The 21,985-nt window shown below is 42.7% G+C and overlaps 1 protein-coding gene across 1 annotated transcript in view; it reads left to right on the top strand.

The window, feature by feature from the left end:
- The window catches only part of TMEFF1 (transmembrane protein with EGF like and two follistatin like domains 1), a 239,182-nt gene that overhangs the window by 133,285 nt on the left and 83,912 nt on the right, over positions 1 to 21,985 (top strand). The window contains exons 2-3 of the mRNA XM_050938244.1: positions 4,659 to 4,768; positions 9,507 to 9,636. Coding sequence (XP_050794201.1) covers positions 4,659 to 4,768; positions 9,507 to 9,636 — 240 coding nt within the window. The remainder of the gene's footprint in view (positions 1 to 4,658; positions 4,769 to 9,506; positions 9,637 to 21,985) is intronic.

Below are 21,985 nucleotides of genomic sequence, written 5' to 3'. Positions count from 1 at the left end.
TCACCATATGTGAGGTTCTACTAATCCCAAAGCATCAGATACTTACTCCAGGTCAATATGTATTTCAGATCTTACCCAAATAGTACACTGTCAGCCAATCCTTAGTAACTAACTAAAGATATATTCATAAAAGAAAAGAAGAGAGTTATAAATGGTTAATAGATCATATAAGTACATATGATTGCAAAGTCCTTATATCAGGTTTGTAGCAGTGATGGAATAGGCTGCTGCCTTGTAAAGTCTCCCTGGTAACTTCCAGGAGATTCTGTAGTTCAAGATGGTCCTTTTAGTTGTAAATCCACAGTCCAGAGAATTGGAGCAGGAAAGAGGCAAAATGGAGGTGTTTCAGGGGTGTTTTATATCCTTGGCCATGTGCATGAAAATTTACTGTCTCAAACAAAGCCCTCAGTCACTTTGTATGGAAAGTTACTGGCCCAAGATGGAGTCCAGGGTCACATGAGCATATCATATGCTCTTACATGGTTTGCTGAATCACAGGGAGTGGCCATTGGCGCCTCGCTGTCTGAGGCATCCATAGGAAGACCTACTGGGTGAGATGAGTTTCTTCAATGGGCCATTGTGAGACTGGAGTGTCCCTAATGGGCCATCAACACACAGCTGGCTAGCTCTAATGTAAATCTATCTGGAGGGTGTCACCCAGGAACAAAACATGTTTAAGATCCAAGTACATAGCGAATATTCATAACTTCCAATATAAAGATAATACATGCATATAAACAAGATAATCATACTTAGCAAACCATAACTTTTCCATTGACACCTTACATGATACACTTTGTAAAAGATTTATGGAAATTGTGTTACTGTGGTAGCAACAGCGATATAAATGGTCACCTTTCCTATACACAGCATCACAGTTATCATTTGAGAACACATATGGTGACCTGGCTAGGCTAGGCTATGTTGACTATGAAGCGAGGTAGAGGCAAACTAAAACAGAGGAGATAATTTTACATTTTTAAAACTTTATAAGGGAAAACACCAGAATTGGGTCTGGAGCATAAATAATATAGAACATTACCAAAGACTTACTATTTATAATAATAAACTATACATTACCATCTCATTTACCTTTGTGAGCTTGTATACGCTGTGCAGTTAGTATCACATACATTGATATTAATAAGGATAAAAGAGATTACAATACAGTGACACTTCAGAGAAGAATCTACTTTTCCTTTCCATGGCTGTAAGTACAGCTGCACTCCTGCTGTCCTCTTCTTTGCTTTCTCCAGCTTGAAGTGCTCCTTCGATTCAGTGTTCCTGTGGCTGTCCCTCTTTTCAAAGAGTTTATCTGCAAGTGGGGTTTATTCAACTAGTGGCCCTCACTTGTCCATTAGGTGCCATGTTCACACAATCACTCTCTCTCTGTTCATGTCTTTTAGGTCCTTTGTGGGCTTCTTGTTGATTGCTTCCAGGATCTGTTTACATCTAACACAGCTTTTTGATCAATTCCTTTTTTCACCAATTATATTTCCTTTCAGTTTTTTCCCTTGATACTCACTCTCTGGTAAGTCTGTAGATTTGATTTCCCTCTTCCTCCCTTCTCTAACAGCATCTGCTGATGTACGCAGGTCTCCTTTTTTTCTGCTTCTCCTGATCTGAAACCTTTCCTCTTTCTCACTTTGTAGTCCTCTGCTTTTATTCTCCTGTTCTTCTCTTATTTTATCCCCTCCCCCTACCCAGGCTCCAGTTCATCTGCTTGCTCAGCATCTCCATCCTCCTCCTTCTCTGTAACAGCTTTTTCTGACTGCCCCTTCGGGTGGATTCCAAGTCCCCTCCCCTGCTCGAGCTGCGCTCCCCTTGGATGTCTCTCTCCCCAGGACAGCATTCTGTGCTGCTGCATCACAACTGCAACAGGTGCCAGGGTGCGGGTTACTACACATGCACATTGTTGTTGTGGCAACCAGGATAGTTAACTTGCACATTAAAATCTTCATTTATATCTTCAGGAATGATAGATTATAATCCATATTTATTTTTTCAATCACTTTTCATGTTTACCTAAGTTGGGAGTTGCCGATGGCGCTTCATCATTCAGCTAATAATATCAAGGTCTGACACAGCTCTTTTGTCTGTAGATCTCAAAACACTTTACAGAAGATGGTATGTATAATTATCTCCATATTACAGATGGGAAGGCTAGAGGAAAGAGAGGTAGAATGACTTGCCCAAGGTCACCCTGCAGGTCAGTGCTAGTGTCAGGTGTAGGGTATAGATCTCCTTGCTCCAAGCCCAGGGCCCAACCTATTGGCTCATGCTGCCCCCTAGAGTAACATCACTGTAGCGTGCGCTAGGTATGTGCACGGTTCCACACCACCTTCCTTAGAAAATCTGGCAATATGTTTTTCATTCTTAAACTGGTATCAAAGGATGATGGAAGCATGTTCTCTATATGTTTTCTCTTGGGTTTCCACTGCCGATGTCATCAATGACAACATCGCCTATGGTTTTATATATTGTCTGTCTCTGCGGTGCCTGAGTACTGACATTGTACCAGGAAGATTGCCACCAGCGTTGGCCTGTAAATGATTATCATAACTATTTTGTTTTTAACTTTCATCTACATTTCACAGTTCCTGAATAGCGAGAAGTTCTTCTTTCCTTTAACTTCTGCTTTTATCCTGCCAATCCCCGTGAATATAGTTTTCTTCCAATTATCAAAAGTGGTAAAGAAAGTTCTGAAATACATAGGTGTAAATGGATCTGTGTTTGTGGTTTGTACTACTGTAGAGATCAGTAGGTCTCTAACACAAACCTAGCCCAAAGCATGAAGGTTCCTTTTCCTTTTAAAGGAATATTTTCAAGTTAAACTAGTGGTGGGCAACTTGCAACCCATCAGGGTAATCTGATTGTGGGCGCGAGACGTTTTGCTGATATTGACCGTCCGCAGGCACAGCCACCCGCAGCTGCCAGTGGCCACGGTTTGCCGTTCCCGGCCAATGGAGCTGTGGGAAGCGGCACGGGCCACAGGGACGTGCTGGCTACCGTTTCCCACAGCTCGCATTGTCTGGGAACGGTGAACCATGGCCACTGGGAGCTGCAGGCAGCCATGCCTGCAGACGATCAACATCAGCAAGCTGTCTCATGGCCCGCAATCAGATTACCCTGATGAGCCGCATGCGGCCTGTGGGCAACAGGTTGCCCACCACTGTGTTAAACTTTTAGAGTGGGATTTTTAAAAGCACAGAGTGCTGATATCACTCTGCTTCCACTGAAGTCAATGGTATAACTCCCGTTGTCTTCAGTGAGAGTTAAGCACTGAGCTCTTTAAGTAATCCCACCCTTACTTTTCATTGTTCTCTCTTCTGCATGCTCATGTTTATGTGTGGGGTTAATAATGTTCAAATCCCCCCTGAAAGCTCTTCTTTGATGTGATGCGTACAAAAAATTTGGCGACAGTTAGGCAGCTGGTGCACTAAGACCACTGCGTCTGAGGCTGATCAGTATTGTTTCTTTGTGCTCCCCAATTCTGCCTGTCCGTCGCTCAGTCTGTTGTCTCTTGTCTTAGGCTTTGTCTCCACTACCTTGCTTTTAGCGACATGGCTGTGCCGCCACATCCCCCACAAGTGGCAGTGCTTTGTCGGCAGGAGAGCACTCCTGCCAATAAAACACTGTTTATACTGGTGCTTTTCGTTGGCAAAACTTTTGTCCTTCGAGGGTGTGGTTGTTTAACACCCCTGAACGACAAAAGTTTTGCCGAGGAAGTTCTAATGTAGACAAAGGTCTTAGGGTATGTCAACTCTGCAATGTGACGGTGTGATTGTAGCAAGGGTAGGCCTATCTGTCTTAGCTTTTATCTAGGTAGCATGGGTGCTAATAGCAGTGTAGAATGGGTGGCCTGGGCTAGCAAGCTGAGTAGGGCTTGAACTCTGATTGCTAGCCCCTGCTGAACCCCATGCCACTATGTCTGCACTGTGACTCTTGCCCATGCTAGCTAGACTAAAGCTAACATGGATACTCCTATTCCTGCTACAATCATGCCTTCACTTTGCAGTGTAAACACTTTGTTCTGTTATTGTACAGCACCTAGCACAGCGGGCTCCTGGTCCATGACTGGGGCTCCTAGGTGCTGCCATAATACTAATCAATAATAAGAATATTGTACATATTTATAATGTTTTCAATCTGAAGAATCACAGTGTGGCTTGCGTACTGGGTTGGAATGCAGGACAGATGTTTTCAGTAAAGAGTCTAGCCTCCCCTAAAATCCACAGCATGGCTCCTCCTTCAGGCTTTGTGACAAGAAAAGCAGAAGGGGCAGAGGGGACATGGTCTATATATCTGTGTGTGTATCTTGACTCCTGCTATTATCTGTCTGGGGAATGGGCCATTTCTGTATTGGGGAGAGCACTGCTAGTGAGAATATGGAAGACAATAACTGTTTTGGCAGTGTGTGTGCGCCCCTATTCTGGAGCTGTTTGTGTGGTGAGGCGGAATGTAGCTGTACATACAGTGCCAATGGAACAGCTATACCTCTGGCTGCCAGTTGGCACACAGCATGTGGAACAAGAGTACCTACTTTTTAAAAAATATCTGCGTGGGAAAATTACTGGTTTAAAGATGAAGCTGATATTATTATACCAAAAATAAATCATACTACATTATCCATCTTTTTTCTTTTTTCCCTTTTACAGAATTAAATGTAAGGGAGTCTGATGTAAGAGTGTGTGATGAATCATCGTGTAAATATGGGGGAGTGTGTAAAGAAGATGGAGATGGCTTGAAATGTGCATGTCAATTTCAGGTAAGGACTTCGTACTTTTGTATCTGCTGTGATTTGAAATATTGGGCTATTTATAGGAACAATGAGAAGTGTTTTAATTTTAAAGTTTCAGCTACCTAAACATTTATGTAATCTGATGAGACACTTTCTCTAGATTCTAAATATATGTACTGGTACAGGTTGTGAATCACCCTGACAGAGTTAGAGGGACTATGCTCCCAGCCAACTCCCCTGCACAGCTTCATTAGGACATTCTGTATCATGGGTCTAAGGGTGGGTCTAAGGGAGAACAGGCGTTGAATATCTGATGTTCATAAGGCAGGGAAGGAGGGAGAGAATATGTGTATCCTCCCCAAACTTATAGCACTGACTCTGAGGATAGAATGAATTTTCTGAGATCACTCAAGTAAATCCATTAGTTATCTTAGGAATTAAATGAATTAAAAAATGGTTCTTTTAAGACATTCATCACCCTGCATCAGACCCTTTTTTGGCCCTAACGATCCTGACAGAATAACACAGACTTGTCAAACTTAACATATAATTAAAACACATAAAAAAGTTCAGCACGGGCTATATCTGAACAATTTTTAAAGCATTATTGTTAATTTTTCCCTGTTATTCTCCATAACTAAAAGTTACTCCCTTAGCAAAGGATAATGTTCGACTTCAGAGAATTCTACCAAGAACTGCCCTCTTTCAAAAAGGTTACCGTCTCCTACTGTTCTGAATGAGAGTAAAGCTACAGGTGGCCCTTATCAAATATGCCCATCAAAACTACCTTTCTTCAAATCAGGTTTCTTAGTAAACTTGTGCCTTATCTGTATGGCCAGCTTTGTAGCAACAGAATCTAAAATGATTGCAAGATACTCAGGTTTCTTTAGCTTTCTAAATTCTTGGATACAGAGTACTAAATTATTTTCAAACTGCTAAATCAGGGGCCATCTTATGACTAGTTGGCATTGTTGCCAAATTTCACAATTTTATTGTAAGGCTCATATTTTGGTGTTATTCTAAAAAAACCCGGCTCCTGGAGTCATGTGAGAATCTCAGCTTTGATTTTTTTTTAACTACGCTTCTAGCCATAATAGTTATAGGGAAAAAAACTTCAAAATGTAACTGGAGTGTCCTCTGTAGGCTCGAAAACCAGAAAACAAATGACAGGAACACAACATTTATTACTTTGAAAAATATGATGATTTTAAAGACAAATCTCATGAAATTTGGAGGTGCCTGATTCATGATTTTTGAATCAATAAATCACACAGTCACTGGTTATTCTGTCTTATCTTATTTCTGTTAGCAATGTTCAGAGTGTTAGAACATTTTATATTTTTGTTGGTGCACATTTACCCCTCCTCAGCTTAATTTAAAAGTTGCTATTCTCAGCACACAGGAATTTACAAGCAGTAAAATCAGTTTCCACCAAAAGAAGGAAACAGAATGAGGCAATCAACAGAAAATGCGCCTTGCTAAAATATGTGTATTTTTCATATGTAGCAAAGAGGTTGAATACTTGTTTCAAGTGCAAAACTCAACTCAACCCAAATTAAGGAGCTTTCAGCTGGCACGTCCAAAATATCACAAATTAAAGACTTATTAAAACAACAACTACACAGAAACAGCTTGACATTGTCCCTTCATCTGCTCTGCATATAAATTGAAAAGTCATGCCTGGCAAAAGAAACAGATAATAAAAATTTCAGTGAATATTCCGGGGATGCTGCAGTTTTTCAGAGATCTATTCTATCTTGGCAGTTTCATAACTAAAGAAACTAGGGTCTGGATTAGCTAGCTGAAAATGTCCCTGTTGGAGGACAGTTCTCAGCTGGTGTAAAGCCGATGGATATGTTCACCCCTTGTCCACCTCCTCCGCTCCCCGCATCAGAGATGTTCTGGATGACGAATGGGATGCTGTTAAACAGAGCAGCTACAAAGCTGCTTTAAATAATGGCTGGCACAGATCTTCCCTCATATTCAGGGAGCCGTAACCAGACAGCCTCCGCTCTCCTTGCTGAATTGAGCTCCTCCACATGAGAGATTCTTTCCCTTAATGTATAGGAATAACCAGTGACCAACATCTCAGTCTCATTTCTTCTTAGCTTTTTAAACCTTAAGAAGTTTAAGTACTAATGGATCATCATAACTTTTCCTCTTAGAAGCCCCTTTGGAAATGACTTGCTGTCAAATATAAGGATGTCATTGAAACAAACTTACCATCACTGAAGGAAGAGCACCAGGGGATTTAGTCCGTCTATGAACAGATTTCTTTCTTTCTTTCTGCCACCACATCTATTGAGTTTAGGTGATATTTTGAAGTTTAAAACTCCAGAATTACATTTGCAAACGAGGTTGCATGCAAGTAGCTAGGGGATTCTCCAGTGTTCTCCCTGCAGTGACCTTGCACATTTTAATGATGTCCTGACATTCAGCAGCTGTAAATGTTAAAAGGATAGTTTTGGTTTTGTGCTCACTAGAGGGAAATGTGTTCACTACACTTTTGATAAAGATGTTTCAGTGTTTGGTCCTTGCAAAGCAATTTACAGGCTATTTTGCAGGATTTCAATAAAATAAAAATGATTGACATTTATGTCATCCAATGTTCCCAAAGCATTAAAAACACAAACAAACTATAAAGCAGGCATTACTTCACGTATCACTGAAATGAAGCAGAAACTGGTAGCTTTTAAATAGCACACAGCAACATCTAGATTAAATGTGGGGAATACACATAGGCATTGGAAAATATAGTTCTCCAAAAAACTTCTCCTGTTCCAGCAATGACTAGCCCTGGCCCTGCTTAGCATGAGATCTGACAGGTTCACAGGCCAAGGCTGCTGAATAAATTAAAAGAGCCACAGAGATGCTATGAGCTCTTTTCAGAGCAGTAATGTGTGTTGCTTCTGTTTGTGGTGTTTATTACATTCTTGGTAACTTTTGATTGGGTGACAGGGAAGGAAGAATAATTTCCTTTAAAATTAACTTTAAAAAATGAAATATTTTGATTGCTTGTATGCCAGGAATGATTTTGATAAACAAGTTATACACATTTGAAAAATAAACAAACAACTGCAGTCTCAAAGACGTTGATCCAGACATCAGAGCATTTTGGGGGCTTGTCTAAACATAAAATTTATACCAATGCAACCTTGTGTGCAGACACTCTTGCATCAGTTTAGCTAAATCAGTTTAGCATCACACTTGCAGTTAAACAGATGCAATGTCTGTGAGTAGACCAGACCTTAGTCCCTGTTTTTCTTTGTGGTATTCTGGATCAGAAAGTGGTGTACTATGAGAGTTGAATCAAACCCTAAATAGTTATTGGGAGTTTTTTCATTGCTTTTGGTGGGGAGTGGGCTGGTATTTCTTTCCCTGGGTATTTGGAAGGTGGGGATGGAGTGGTTACAATATGTTTTCTATGTTATTTTTATGTACACTGGGTAGAGGAGAAATTTACTCTGTCTTTGTTAGGATGAGACAGCTATTACTAAAATACTATGCCAAAGCCTTTCATGGTGGGCATTGATTTGTTTAATGCAGTGTTTCCCAAACTTGGGACGCCGCTTGTGTAGGGAAAGCCCCTGGCGGGCCGGGCCGGTTTGTTTACTTGCCGCGTCTGCAGGTCCGGCCGATCGCGGCTCCCACTGGCCACAGTTCACTACTCCAGGCCAATGGGAGCTGCTGGAAGCGGTGGCCAGTACGTCCCTCGGCCCGCGCTGCTTCAAGCAGCTCCCATTGGCCTGGAGTGGCAAACTGCAGTCAGTGGGAGCTGTGATTGGCCGGACCTGCGGATGCGGCAGGTAACCAAACCGACCTGGCCCACCAGGGGCTTTCCCTACACAAGCGGTGTCCCAAGTTTGGGAAACACTGATTTAATGTATTGTCCTTTATTTTTTTAAAATGGACCTATCACAATATCTTTTGATATTTAATAGGAATCGGCAACCTTTGGCACACAGCTGCAGTTTACCGTTCCAGGCCAAAGGGGGCTGCGGGAAGCGGTGTGAGCTGAGGGATGTGCTGGCTGCCGCTTCCCACAGCCCCCATTGGCCTAGAACGGAGAACCATGGCCAGTGGGAGCTGCAATCGGCCCAACCTGTGGAAACTGCAGGTAAACAAACCATCCTGGCCCACCAGCGGATTTCCCTGATGGGTTGCCTGCCAAAGGTTGCCAAACCCTGAAATATAACAACAATACAAAAGTATTATGACAGATGTTGACTAAATTAAAAAATCACATACTAAATAAGAGTATGAATATTCAGGGGATGGGATTTTTGCCATCTTCCTTGAAAGACAATTCCATGGTCTAAATGATCTTGCAGTCAGGAGATCTTCCCTGATGTTCACCTTAATTTTTTCTTTTCTCAATTTCATTCCATTACTCTTAATTATACATTCTTGTTTTACCTTAAAGGACTTTTCTCCCTTCTTGGTGTTTTTACCCTTCAAATACTTGTAGATGATTATTGTATTCCCCTTAGCCATTATACAGCCTTGCTACACATATTTAATTCTTTTAATCTTTCCTGCTAAATTAATCCCTGCAGCCTATACAGAGATAGACTATCATTCCCATGGCCCATGAAAGGATATTTTAAATCATTCTTAACCAAACAGACTGATAATTTACTGTTAACTAGCAGTCTGACAGTTTACCTCTCTGCATGACTATTTTCCTATATGTTCATGTATATTGTATTAAAGATTATTCATGTGTGATTGCATGACTGAATTTATTTGGTACTTTCTTTTTTAGTGTCATACAAATTACATTCCTGTTTGTGGATCAAATGGAGACACTTACCAAAATGAATGCTTCCTCAGGAGAGCTGCTTGCAAACATCAGAAAGAGATAACAGTGGTAGCAAGAGGACCTTGTTATTCTGGTATGTAAGATATGATTGTGCAACATTAATCAATAAGGTTGTGGCTTTTTTATTAAAGTGCTTTTCATTTTTTTCATGCTCTTTGTAGAATTAATTTTCAAAAAATGCAGAAATCACAGATGACCTTTAATTATGAAACATTGTCACCAGCAGATATAGGGTTTCTTTTGTATGTTAGCCAATCCAAAATTTTTTTTCCTTTTAAATATTTTTAACCTAGGAACAATTGGTGAATGCTTTTGATGCAAAAGAAAAATCTTGATTATCACCTAATGTTAGTCATCTCTTCATGACTCATGTCTTGGATGTACAGAATTAAAACTATGTTCAGCAAAGGGATCCACCCAGCACATCCTATAGCTGCAGAGAGCCCCACTGAATGTAATGGAGCTCTTTGGCATGTTCCCAGGCAGGTCCATTTGCAGGATCTTGCCACACATTTACAAACAACCACACGTACTGTGGTGAGGCAGTGGCTAATAGAACCTTCTAGTAAATGGAAAGAAACTAAAAGCTTTGTTGCAATCTATTCAGGGGACAGACCCAACTGTGTAGATTTACTCTCTAGGGTAAATAGCCACTCTTCTCTAACACTTTAGAATACAGGATCTGAGAGTGTTTTCTTGTTTCCTCTTTCCCTTTACTCCTTTCTGGAACAAAATTTGGAATGGTTCAGTAGTTTTGGACTCTCTGTTTAGAAGCTGAAACCTCCCTGGGAGCAAACAGCTTCTGAGGCCTGGGCTACACTAGCTGGGTGGGAGGGGGTTGAACTAAGATACGCAACCTCAGCTACGCTATTTGTGTAGCTGAAGTCAAAGTATCTTAGTTCGACTTACCTGGCCGTCCTCAAGGCGGCAAGTCAATTGCCGCGGCTCCCCCGTCGACTCTGCTTACTCTTCCTGCCGAGGCGGAGTACGGGCATTGTTTAGCGGATCGATTTATCGTGTCCAGATGAGACGCGATAAATAGATTCCTGATATACATCAAACACTAACCGCCGATCCAGCAGGTAATATAGATGTACCCTGAGTTCAGGTTCCAGTTCTGTGTCTCCATGAACCAGGAGGTGATGGTGGCTTTGGATTAGGCTATTTTAGGGAGCAGGTAACCTCTTGTTCTTTTTCCCAAACCCACCCACCCTCTATTTTAATGGTTTTTCTACATCAAACTGACAGCTTTATTTTCTAGCACTATAACGTTAACTGTGATTTAAAATTAAAGAAAACCATATGGAAGAATTCTAGCCAAAGGCTTGAACACAAGAAAACTTCATTGTTAGAGCTTTTCTGAACCTATGTGCAGATTTCAGTCTCTGAGGCCAGTTCACTGGGATACAGACAGGTGGATGGCTTCCTCAAAACTGGCCATCTCAGAAGATTTCAGTGAATGATTTATGCACCAAAATCTAATTTTGGGGGACTCTTCTGGCCTATATCTGGTCCATGGGAGGTTTAGTCTTCGTTATCACTGGCTTGCACATGGCCAAACTGTAAAAGTCCAAGAGCTTTCCAATCTAACACCTCATTAGTCTCTTCAGTTCTGCTATGGATACACCAGTAACCAGAGAAAGCAGGTTTCTTTGGAGGAAACTTATCTGTGGTGTGATCCAGTGCCTTTTTCATATCATTTAGCGGAGTAAACCATGCATAAATGTCCAAGGTCTCCAAGTGAGAAGACTTGATATAGAATTGTGATAAAGTTTTGTCTTGACTAGAATATATTGAAATGGAGGAAACCTCACCTCTGGATGGACCTAAGGAAGTGAAATCTTAAATCGCAGCCGAAGACCAGGCAGAGATACTGGACCTTGAAGCCAAACTACAATGAAACAAAAGATGCTTCTATGGTCCAGTCACTTTCTCTTCCCAACCTCTAGCGTTCCCTATAGGCAACCATCAAGGCTGCCTTTATTTCACTCAAGGAAAACTACCTGATTCTCTGAAACAAAAGTAAAATTCTCCCCCACAGCTCCATACCCTACTTAAAATCTGCAGCCTTTAGATAGAGAGGTGGAGGAAGAGGACTTAGAGCACTGAAGCAAATCCAGTGAAGTGTTTAGGCCCTAGCAGAATCAAGTCATATGGGTTTGTTCCAGGGCTGTGCAAAGCTAAGAGTACTCTCCTCTTCAGATCTCTGGTTGCTAATCACCACTTCACTTAGCTATATGTCTCAGTGCTCTGGAGAGATTCCTTCCTTTCATCTCCTTTTTTTCAAAGATCTACACGAAAAGAAGGGAATTCAGGACATGAAGTATCACTTTATAACAATCATCATAGTAGCTGAAGACATGTTTTGAGACACACTGGACCAAAATATACAGAATATATGCTTGACCCTATGGGCTTGATTCTGGCTTCACACCAGTTTTACACTAGTATAATTCCATTGACTTCAGTGGAGTTAATCCTGATTTACACCAATATAACTGAGATCATAGCCAGGCCCTAAGTGTCTGCTTTTTCCCATTAAATCCTGAATCATAACACCATAAATTCCTTCCTCTGTGGCTCATCCTGTTCACATGGAGTACTTATCCTGTGATCTTAAGTAATTGTAGGTGAACGTTTTTGTGCTCTTGATCTGCATGATGCATACAATCAGAAACAGACTCTTCAAATTACATCAAAATAAATACAACATATGCAAATCAATTTTCAACTAGCCCACCAGAATTTGCTGTGATAATTCTTTTTGTTCTGAGATGCCATTAGGAGCTAAGAGCTCTGACTAGCTGCAGCCAATCAAATGTTCACCAACTTCATGGTGGTCCTAGCTTCAGTCTTTTGAAGGTCAAGCCCATTCATCCACGCACAGTTGGACAACTGTTAAAACTACTGTAGGATTGTATTAGATAGGATCCATTAAACTGGGGCCATTGATTCCTGAAAGCACAAATTGCGGGGAGAGGGGAGGGGAGGTGATGAAGGGAGGTAAACCAACCTTGCTCTAGCTTCTTTTCAGGAGCTGATTTATTTGGGTACCTATTCACTACTCAGCATCCTGGAGCAGAGGGCACAGGTGTCTGTTCTGATGCAGGTTTTCATGGGCTGGACGGGTCTCAAAGTGTTGGGATCTGTGACAACTTGCATAAAAGTGATTCTCTAGCTGCAGGTTCATATGAATCCTATGGTGTTCCAGCTGCTCAGCCTCAAGTCATCACATTTGTGGCTGTACACATCTGGGGCAATAATATATATGAGACTCACCTTTCACAAATCCAGGCCTTATGCTAGCTCCTAGTTAGCGATTACAGGGTGGCAAGATACATGGGTTACTAGGCTGGAATTCTTTCTGTACAGTAACTCCTCACTTAAAGTCGTCCCGGGTAACATTGTTTCGTTGTTACGTTGCTGATCAATTAGGGAACGTGCTCGTTTAAAGTTGTGCAATGCTCCCTTCTAAGGTCGTTTGGCAGCCGCCTGCTTTGTCCACTGCTTGCAGGAAGAGCAGCCCATTGCAGCTAGGTGGTGGGAACCAGGGTGGACCAGCAGCCCTGCTATCAGCTCCCCCTATCAGCTCCCCGCTCACCCAAGTTCCCTGTGCAGCAGCTGCCTGTAGGCTAGCAATTGCAGTTATCCTTTCCCCCACTGCCCTGTGCTGCTCCTGCCCTCTGCTTTGGAGCTGCTCCCTGAGCCTCCAGGTTGCTGTGCAGGGGGAGGGAAATGAGGGGCTAATGTCAAGGTGTCCCCCTTGCCCCCTGCTCCTATACCCCGCTTACCCCATCTTCTCCATATAGAGCAGGGTGGGGGACAGAGAGAGACAGAGAGAGCCTGGGGCAGCAGCTGCTCTCTCAACTTCCTGATCCACTTAAAAAGACAATGCATTTAAGAGTGGGTCAGCTTACTTAAAGGGGCAGTGTGCATTTCTCTCTCTCCCACACACAAGATGTGTGTCTGTCTCTGTATGCTATGCTATCTCCCCTCCCCTCCATTCCTGCTGCCTTATAAAGGCTACATTAACAACAATGTGTTAACTCTTCAGGGCTCAGCCGAGTGCTAGTTCATCTTGTAGCACAGGGGTTCTTAAACTGGGGGTTGGGACCCCTCAGGGGGTCACCAGGTTATTAAATGGGGGGTCATGAGCTGTCAGCCTCTACCTCAAACCCTGCTTTGCCTCCAGCATTTATAATGGTGTTAAATATATTTAAAGTATTTTTAATTGATATGCGGGGTCACACTCAGGCTTGCTATGTGAAAGGGGTTACCAGTACAAAAATTTGAGAACCACTGATTTAGCAGCAAGGCATTCCCTGGGAAATATCCCACCATCTTCCACCTTCTAACTTCACCACCTCAACTAAGCTTCACAATCATCATAGCTGTGAACAGTATTAAATTTAAAACATATACTGTATGTATATATCTATATAATGTATAGTTTTTTTTGTCTGGTGAAAAAAAATTCACTGGAACCTAACCCCGCCTATTTACACTAATTCTTATGGGGAAATTGGATTCGCTTAACATCGTTTCGCTTAAAGTTGCATGTTTTCAGGAACATAACTACAACGTTAAGTGAGGAGTTACTGTAATTGCTGCCTAGGGATTATTTTATTATTACAGTATGTGAGATTTTTAAGTCTTTTAATGCTCTGAGAACAGGGCAATTCTCATTTGTAGAGGACTATTTCCATCTAAAACTATATCACAGAATTGGAAAAGGCTGCAGAGGCTGTTTGGTCTGGCTATTAATATCTATTTCTTGTTTGGTAACGTTTTAATTAATAGCTCAAGCCGGGTTTGCAAGGTCATCAGTAATTTAGCCATAAATGTATTAGTAATAGACTGGCTTGCTTTGCACAGGATGCATGTTAAATAAAGCCTGTAATACATGGTAGGCTTTTTGAATTCAGAGATTACCAAATACACAAAATTAGAAAATAGTAAGTCTGGGGTGGCATTGGTATAACCAAAATGTAGGACTTCAGGCTGAAAGTTATGATTTAGGGAATGATAATATTATGTGTAACTGAGGGCTTTGAGCGATTGCAAATGGAGCAGCATTCCTCAACTCTACTAGCAAATTTTAATATAAAAGGGGAAAAATTTCCAAACGTGCAGCTCTACGGAGCTATTTAGCACCCATCACTCCCTGTGTAGTTAATGGGAATTTTGGATGTTCAGCATCTATGAAAAATCAGACCACTTTGTTCAGGTGTCTAAATAGAGGTTGAGGTACCTAAATGTAGGCACCTATGTGTGAATATTTTAGGTAAACTAAAGAAACGAGTTAAGCCCAGATTAGCACACACTTTACATAATACCTCAGTCTGAAATTTAAGTGCTGATTTAACAAATCTGTTTTTAGAAACTGTCCCGCTGCTGTGAAATTCCATGGTTGGATTACCACTCCCCAAAATCCATGATCTGTTCATAAAGGTGAAATTCACCCAGGTGCACTGACATAAGTCCCTCTCTGCCATTTAAGCCTACTCCATGCCATTTGGGGATTTCCCTGTGCCAGGAGGATTCCTGAACTGCCTAGTTAAGCCAACTGTGATGCTTGTACCAAGCGGATGGACCAGGGACAGGAATTGCCCCAGATGCTTACAACAATGTTGAGAAATAGTCGCAAAGCTTTTAGTTTGGTGCCTGTCTCTCTGGTAGGAGGACATTATTCACTTTCTGATTTGCATTTTATGGGTCATGAAGAAATCAAACCAGTAAATAAGAAATGAATGTTCATGATTTATTTTAATTTGTGTTCCTATTAATCAACACTGCATGTGTAGGTTGTTGCCAAGTTTTTGACGTTTGCCAGATTTGTATTATATGCCCATCAAAATTAATCAAGCACAATGACCTATAACTGATATTTTTTATATAATGTACTCTTCAATTCACAGCTCTCAGAGGATAATATTTATTGGAAGAAACAGTCTACTTCTTTTACTGGGACTTCTAAACTGAAAAAATAATATGCTATTTGCATAATTAAAAGCAAATATAGCTCTAGTAAATATATATTGTATTTTTTCAGTTTGTTTTATCTCTTTATAACACACTGTGCTGCAGTGAAGAATGACTCTCCTAAGACATCTTTTAATTTAAACTGGTGTTCTTCAGTTTGAAGTAATCAAACTCTTATTATGAATCCTGACTTCACCAGTTTTTACAGTTTGTGGGGTTTTTTTCTGTAGGTGATTCACAATGAGTGTAATTAGAAGTACATATATGAAAAGAACTCCTTATACACCTCTACCCCGATGTAACGTGACCCGATATAACACAAATTCGGATATAACACGGTGAAGCAGTGCTCCAAGGGGGCTGGGCTGCATGCTCTGGCGGATCAAAGCAAGTTTGATATAACGTGGTTTCACCTATAGCGTGGTAAGATTTTTTGGCTCCCGAGGACAGTGTTATATCAGGGTAGAGGTGTATCTGGTTTTCTCCTTACTAAACAAACAAAACAGCCTGGAAAATTCATTTATTTATTATTGATAGCTGACTGAGACACTGCTAGTTAAATTCTTATAAGCATCAAATACTGAAAATAAAATTTAAAAAGCCCTTGTAAGAAAGCCAAAATGTTCTGTCCAACCTGTGAGGAAGATTTGCTCCAATGCAATGTCCCATTTTTATCATTAGGAAATAAATGGTTTGAGGGTAAACAATGGATGTTCGCATTTCATCTTCTGACCATCTGTACTACTTTTCACAATATATAATTAAGCGAAAAAAGCTGCTACAAGACACAAATTTGGATCAAATGATTGCAAAACTTTTCTAGGAATGTGTGCAACAGTGGACATTCCTGAGATATAGACTTGCAAGCCAGTGGTTAAAACCCTATGTTAGGCAGCTGGGGTCCCTAATTGCCAGCAGCTGGGGGCTTGTAAGCATTCCTCTCAGAAATCTCCTGCTGGCATATCAAAATTAAGGGTAATTGCCAGCAGGCAGCAATGCTCCTGGAGGGTGTGGACACAGCAGTAAGAGGATTGAGTGCTGTTGCTGGGAGTTTGAGAAGACTAAATTAGCATACTTCTTAACAAACTTATTTTGTGTCCTGTTAACTGTGCAAACCTCACTCCGCTGACAGAGTAGCAGGAAGTTGAAGCTTCTTTGTTATTTGTACTAGAGTTGTGAGAGTGACCAACCTTTCTGTTCAGTAACCAAACAAAAAAAAAAATTTAATTTTGGATCAACCTGAAATGAATTTTTTTGGTATTTTTTTGCAAACCAAAAAAGTTCTAGGGGGGAAGAAAAAACATTTCAGCTCATTTTGTGTGGCCCAAAATAAAACATTTAATTTTCTGTTCAAGGTTTTTTTATTTTTTACAAAAATTAATGAAATGGAAGTAAAATTCAAAATCAAAAGTTGTTCTGGATCAAAAAGAGGACACTTTTCATGTTGAAAACATCAAAACAAAACATTTAGACTATTTTTGGAAATTGGGGGGGGTATGAATTAGACACAAATTCACAAAATGTTTCCATCAATCTGAAACTGCATTTTTTCAGGGGGAAACAAAAAAAGTTTTGTCCTAAAAAGTATCGCCCAGCTGTAGTTTGCACTGTGGCTGCTGCAAGCCTTCATTTGTGTGGCAGAATGAATTGGATTGTGTAATTTTCTTTTTCTTCTTAAAATACCAGTCCCTATGCTGATGTCTGCTCTGACACTCAAGTATCAGGAAGTAGCCGTGTTAGTCCGTATCCACAAAAACAAGGAGTCCGGTGCCACCTTAAAGACTAACAGATTTATTTGGGCATAAGCTTTTGTGGGTAAAAAAACCTCACTTCTTCAGATGCATGTTCAGATGCTCTGACACTCTTAGTATTACATGGAACTGTGATGCTTCCAAAGGGTAAAAGGTGAAATTGCAGAGTTGTGACACAGCTAAAGAAAAAGTTAAAGGCCCTTGTTGAGTGCTGTGACAGATGGGCAATTCTAGTTGCTGGTGAGTAAACAGGAGCTCAGGGATAGAGGAGCCTGATGTTTGATGTCAAACTCTCCATACCTGGACCCAAATTCAACCTGGAGACATCTCTCCAGGCCTGGAGTGAGCTGCAGAAGGCATGCATGGCCCAATATACACTGGGCTATTCAGTTAGTTCCATGTTGTCTGGAAAAGCCTAGGTGAAATATAAGCAGCCACTGGGAATTATGGGTGACTTGTAGAAAGCATCCAGTCTTGATTTTTCACCTTTGGCCTTATTCAGGGGATCTATCAAAAACATTTCCAGAAACTTAACTGCCATTGAACATAAAACCTGGATGATGCTGACCATTTTATGGCAGGCTACATAGGAAAGTCTGAATACTGGCCAGCACATGAAGGTAGCAAGCACAAACTAGTGGAAAAGAATTTAGTTTTCCCCCTAAACAGTTTATGGGAGAAACCAGTGATCTCTACAACTGGGACATACTTTTACTGTCCCTACTCTTTTTGATCATTTGAGAAGTTCCTCTTCTGTCTATGTGGTTCCTCTTATTACAGCTGTTCTGTGGAGACCACGCTGATAAAACCTGACTTGGTTGAAGATATATGGAAAGAACAGGGTCCCACAGATGCTAATCAAGTGCCAACAGCCCCTTCCCCCACATTCCTCTCTGATGGACACAGGTGCTGGTAGTTGCACTAAGCTTGCACCTATTCCTCTGTGACTTGGGCATTTGCCACCTTTGCTTGTGTGGGTCCAGAAATTCCTGACACAAAACCGTTACACACATGGAGCTGTTCATATCATTCACATGGCAGACCTCTGGGCAGGGGCTGGGACAGACCAGTGGGCCCCAGGGGGCTGGGAAACTTAAGGGAATTCAACAATGGTGAAAAACTGGCACAGTCCCCACCCCTTCCCACAGCGCGAGGCTGCTAACCCCACTAGTGGTGCACATAGAACTGAGATGCACTAGCCTAGTGAGTTAGTGGCTCCTTTGTTGGCTGCTCAATGCGGGCCTCCGTCCCAGTGGGGTTGTGTCTCCGCAACCCCTTGGTCTTCACCTGCACTCAGGACACACACGAGCCTGAGGCCAAAGTGCTCACAACAGAACCAGTCTAGCTCTGTCTGTCATGTGCCTTTCCCTCAGGCTCAAGCACACCCACACCCAGAGCAGCACAATCCTTCCTCCACAGAGCCCCTCTTCCACCAACATCCAAAATGGGGCTGCTCCCACTCACTCCATCCCCCCTCCCTCTGTCACTTATTCCCCCCAACCTCACTCATTTTCACTAGGCTGGGGTAGTGAATTGGAGTGTGGGGGTGGGGGACGGGCTCCAGCTGGGGGTGCGGGCTCTGGTGTGGGGCCAGGGATGAGGGATATGGGGTGCAGGAGGGGGCTCCAGGCTGGGGCTGAGAGGTTTGGACTTTGGGAGGGGACTCTGGGCTGGGGCTGGAGGTTGGGTTGTGGCGGGGTGAGGGCTCTGGCTGGGGGAGCAGACTCTGGGATGGGAGTGGGAATGAGGGGTTTGGGGTGCAGGAGGGTGCTCCGGGCTGGGATTGATGGGTTCAGAAGGGGGTCAGGGTGCAGGCTCCGTGCGGCACTTACCTCAGGCAGCACCCTGAAGCAGTGGCATGTCCCCCAACCAGCACTGCCCCTGCAGATTCCATTGGCTGTGGTTCCCAGCCAATGGGAGCTGCAGAACCGGTACTTGGGGTAGCAGCATGCTGAGCCCCCTGACTGCCCCATGCCTAGGAGCTGCTGGAGGGGGGACATGCCACTGCTTCTGGGAGCCACACAGAGCCATGGCAGACAGGGAGCCTGCCTTAGCCCCACCGTGCTGCCAACTGGACTTTTAACGGCCCAGTCAGCAGCCACCAGGGTCCCTTTTCGACCAGGCATTCCTGTCAAAAATTGGACACCTGGCAACCCTATCCTAGGTTCCTCACAGCTGTCATGAAAGTGTCTGGCTTCTTGGCCTTCTAAGCCATTGATCCTCCAGGACTTGGCTACTTGCATGTAGGTGTCATCTGCCAGCTAATTACAATATGTTGAGTTTGCAGTAAAGATTGTTCCTTTGCTTAGGAAAACTTGGCTCAGGCTCAGAACCTAGAACACTGTCCCTCCATGCAGGCTTGGTTTAGCATGGTTATCCTGCGGAGTGTGGACAAGTGCTCTAATACAGATTTCAGATATTTAAATCTGAAGTGTCATGGCATTGTAACTGTGGCAGTCCTGACCCAAATGGGAGTCATGAGGGTCACGGTATTGCCACCCTTACTTGTGCATGGCTGCTGGTTGCAGCGCTGCCTTCAGCGCTGGATGCCCGGCCAGCAGCTTCCACTCTTTGGCTGCCCAGCTCTGAAGGCAATGCAGGAAGTAAAAGTGGCAATACCGCAATGCCCTCTACAATAGCCAGATTTCACAAGGAAGACCAGATTTCATGGTCCCTGACACATTTTCACAGCCTTGAATTTGGTAGGGCCCTACTTATGAGCATTAAAAACTGAGTTGACAAACTGATCATGCCTGACCATCCTGATTACTTTCTATGATGAGATAACTGGTTCTGTGGATATTGGGAAAGCAGTGGAGGTGATATATCTTGACTTTAGCAAAGCTTTGGATATTGTCTCTCAAATTATTCTTGACAGCAAGTTAAAAAAGTATGGAAGAATGGACTATAAGGTGGATAGAAAGCTGGCTAGATTGTTGGGCTCAACAGGTATTGATCAACAGTTTGATGTCTAGTTGACAGCCGGTAGCAGTTGAAGTGCCCCAGGGATCGGTCCTGGGACTGGTTTTGTTCAACATCTTTATCAGTGATCTGGATGATGGGATAGACTGCACCCTCAGCAAGTTCGTAGACGACACTAAGCTGCAGGGAGAGGTAGATACGCTGCAGAGTGACCTAGACAAATAGGAGGATTGGGCCAAAAGAAATCTGATGAGGTTCAACAAGGACAAGTGCAGAGTCCTGCACTTAGAAAGGAAGAATCCCATGAACTGCTACAGGCTGGGAACTGACTGGCTAAGCAGCAGTTCTGCAGAAAAGGACCTGGGGATTACAGTGGACGAGAAGCTGGATATAGTTAGCAGTGTGCCCTCATTGCCAGGAAGGCCAAAGGCATATTGGGCTGTATTATTAGGAGCAATGCCAGCAGATAGAGGGAAGTGATTTTTCCCTCTATTCAGCACTGGTGAGACCATACCTGGAGTATTGTGTCCAGTTTTGCCCCCCACATCCCCCCAGAAGGGAGTGGACAAATTGGGAAGAGTCCAGCAGAGAGCAACAATGATTAGGGGCCTGGGGCACATGGCTTACGAGGAGAGGCTGAGGGAACTGGGGTTATTTAGTCTGTAGAAGAGAAGAATGAGGGGGGATTTGATAGCAGCCTTCAACTACCTGAAGGGGGGTTCCAAAGAGGATGGAGCTCAGCTGCTCTCAGTGGTGGAAGATGACAGAACAAGAAGCAGTGGTCTCAAGTTGCAGTAGGGTAGGTCTAGGTTGGATATTAGGAAACACTATTTCACTAGGAGAGTGGTAAAACACTGGAATGGGTTACCTAGGGAGGTGGTGAAATCTCCATTCATAGAAGTTTTTAAGGCCTGGCTTGACGAAGCCTTGGCTGGGATGATTTAGTTGGGGTTGGTTCTGCTTTGAGCAGGGGATTGGACTAGATGACCTCCTGAGGTCTCTTCCAACCCTAATATTCTATGATTCTATGAAAGGGATAAACTGATCTACCCTATCATCCTCCCAAAACTCTTGAGGGTAAGAGACAATCTGTTTTATCTCTGAGCTTCAGGCACATAATCACGCAAATTTAGTCACAACAGACGGAAGAGGAATTTTCATCCCCCTAGATTGAGATGCAGAATCTAATCAGTAGCTTTTAGCACAGTCTTCAAGAACCAACCACACTGAGACCAGCCCTAGAGCATGGAGAGCTCCTTGGCATTTTCTGGGAAGTATTGTTTAATTTATAATATTCCTATTGCATCTCTGTAGGTACACTAATCAAATTCATAATACACATATGAAACAGTTACCTTAAAACCTCCCAATCCACAGCCCTCACAAGTTCAAAAAGAAAACCCCGATCTTACTCAACTCATCCCCCCTGGAATGACCTTCATAAATAAATGAGCCTTGCAGTGTAGCCTGAAAATAAGCAAATTTGAAATTTGTCAGACCAAATTCCAAAGATGGGAACTTGCCAATGAAAACACTCTGAGGCAGATCCTCTGCTGATGTAAATTGATTTCAAAGGATGTACACCAGCTGAGGATCAAAACTTCTCTGCATGCAGCTGGAGTGAAATCCCAAAGAATGGAGTCTTCCTTCCCATGTGCACAGCATGCTTGCGGAGTTTCTACGTCAGCCTCTAGGATGGAGCGTCCTTCTCAGCAGCACATTCCAGCCTCCATGTAAGGGTGTCCCAGAGGTTTTGTCTGGTGTATT

This window comes from Gopherus flavomarginatus, chromosome 2 (assembly GCF_025201925.1).
Source record: "Gopherus flavomarginatus isolate rGopFla2 chromosome 2, rGopFla2.mat.asm, whole genome shotgun sequence".
In the NCBI taxonomy this organism is placed as follows: Eukaryota; Metazoa; Chordata; order Testudines; family Testudinidae; genus Gopherus; species Gopherus flavomarginatus.
This window is presented reverse-complemented; position numbering and strand designations above follow the sequence as displayed.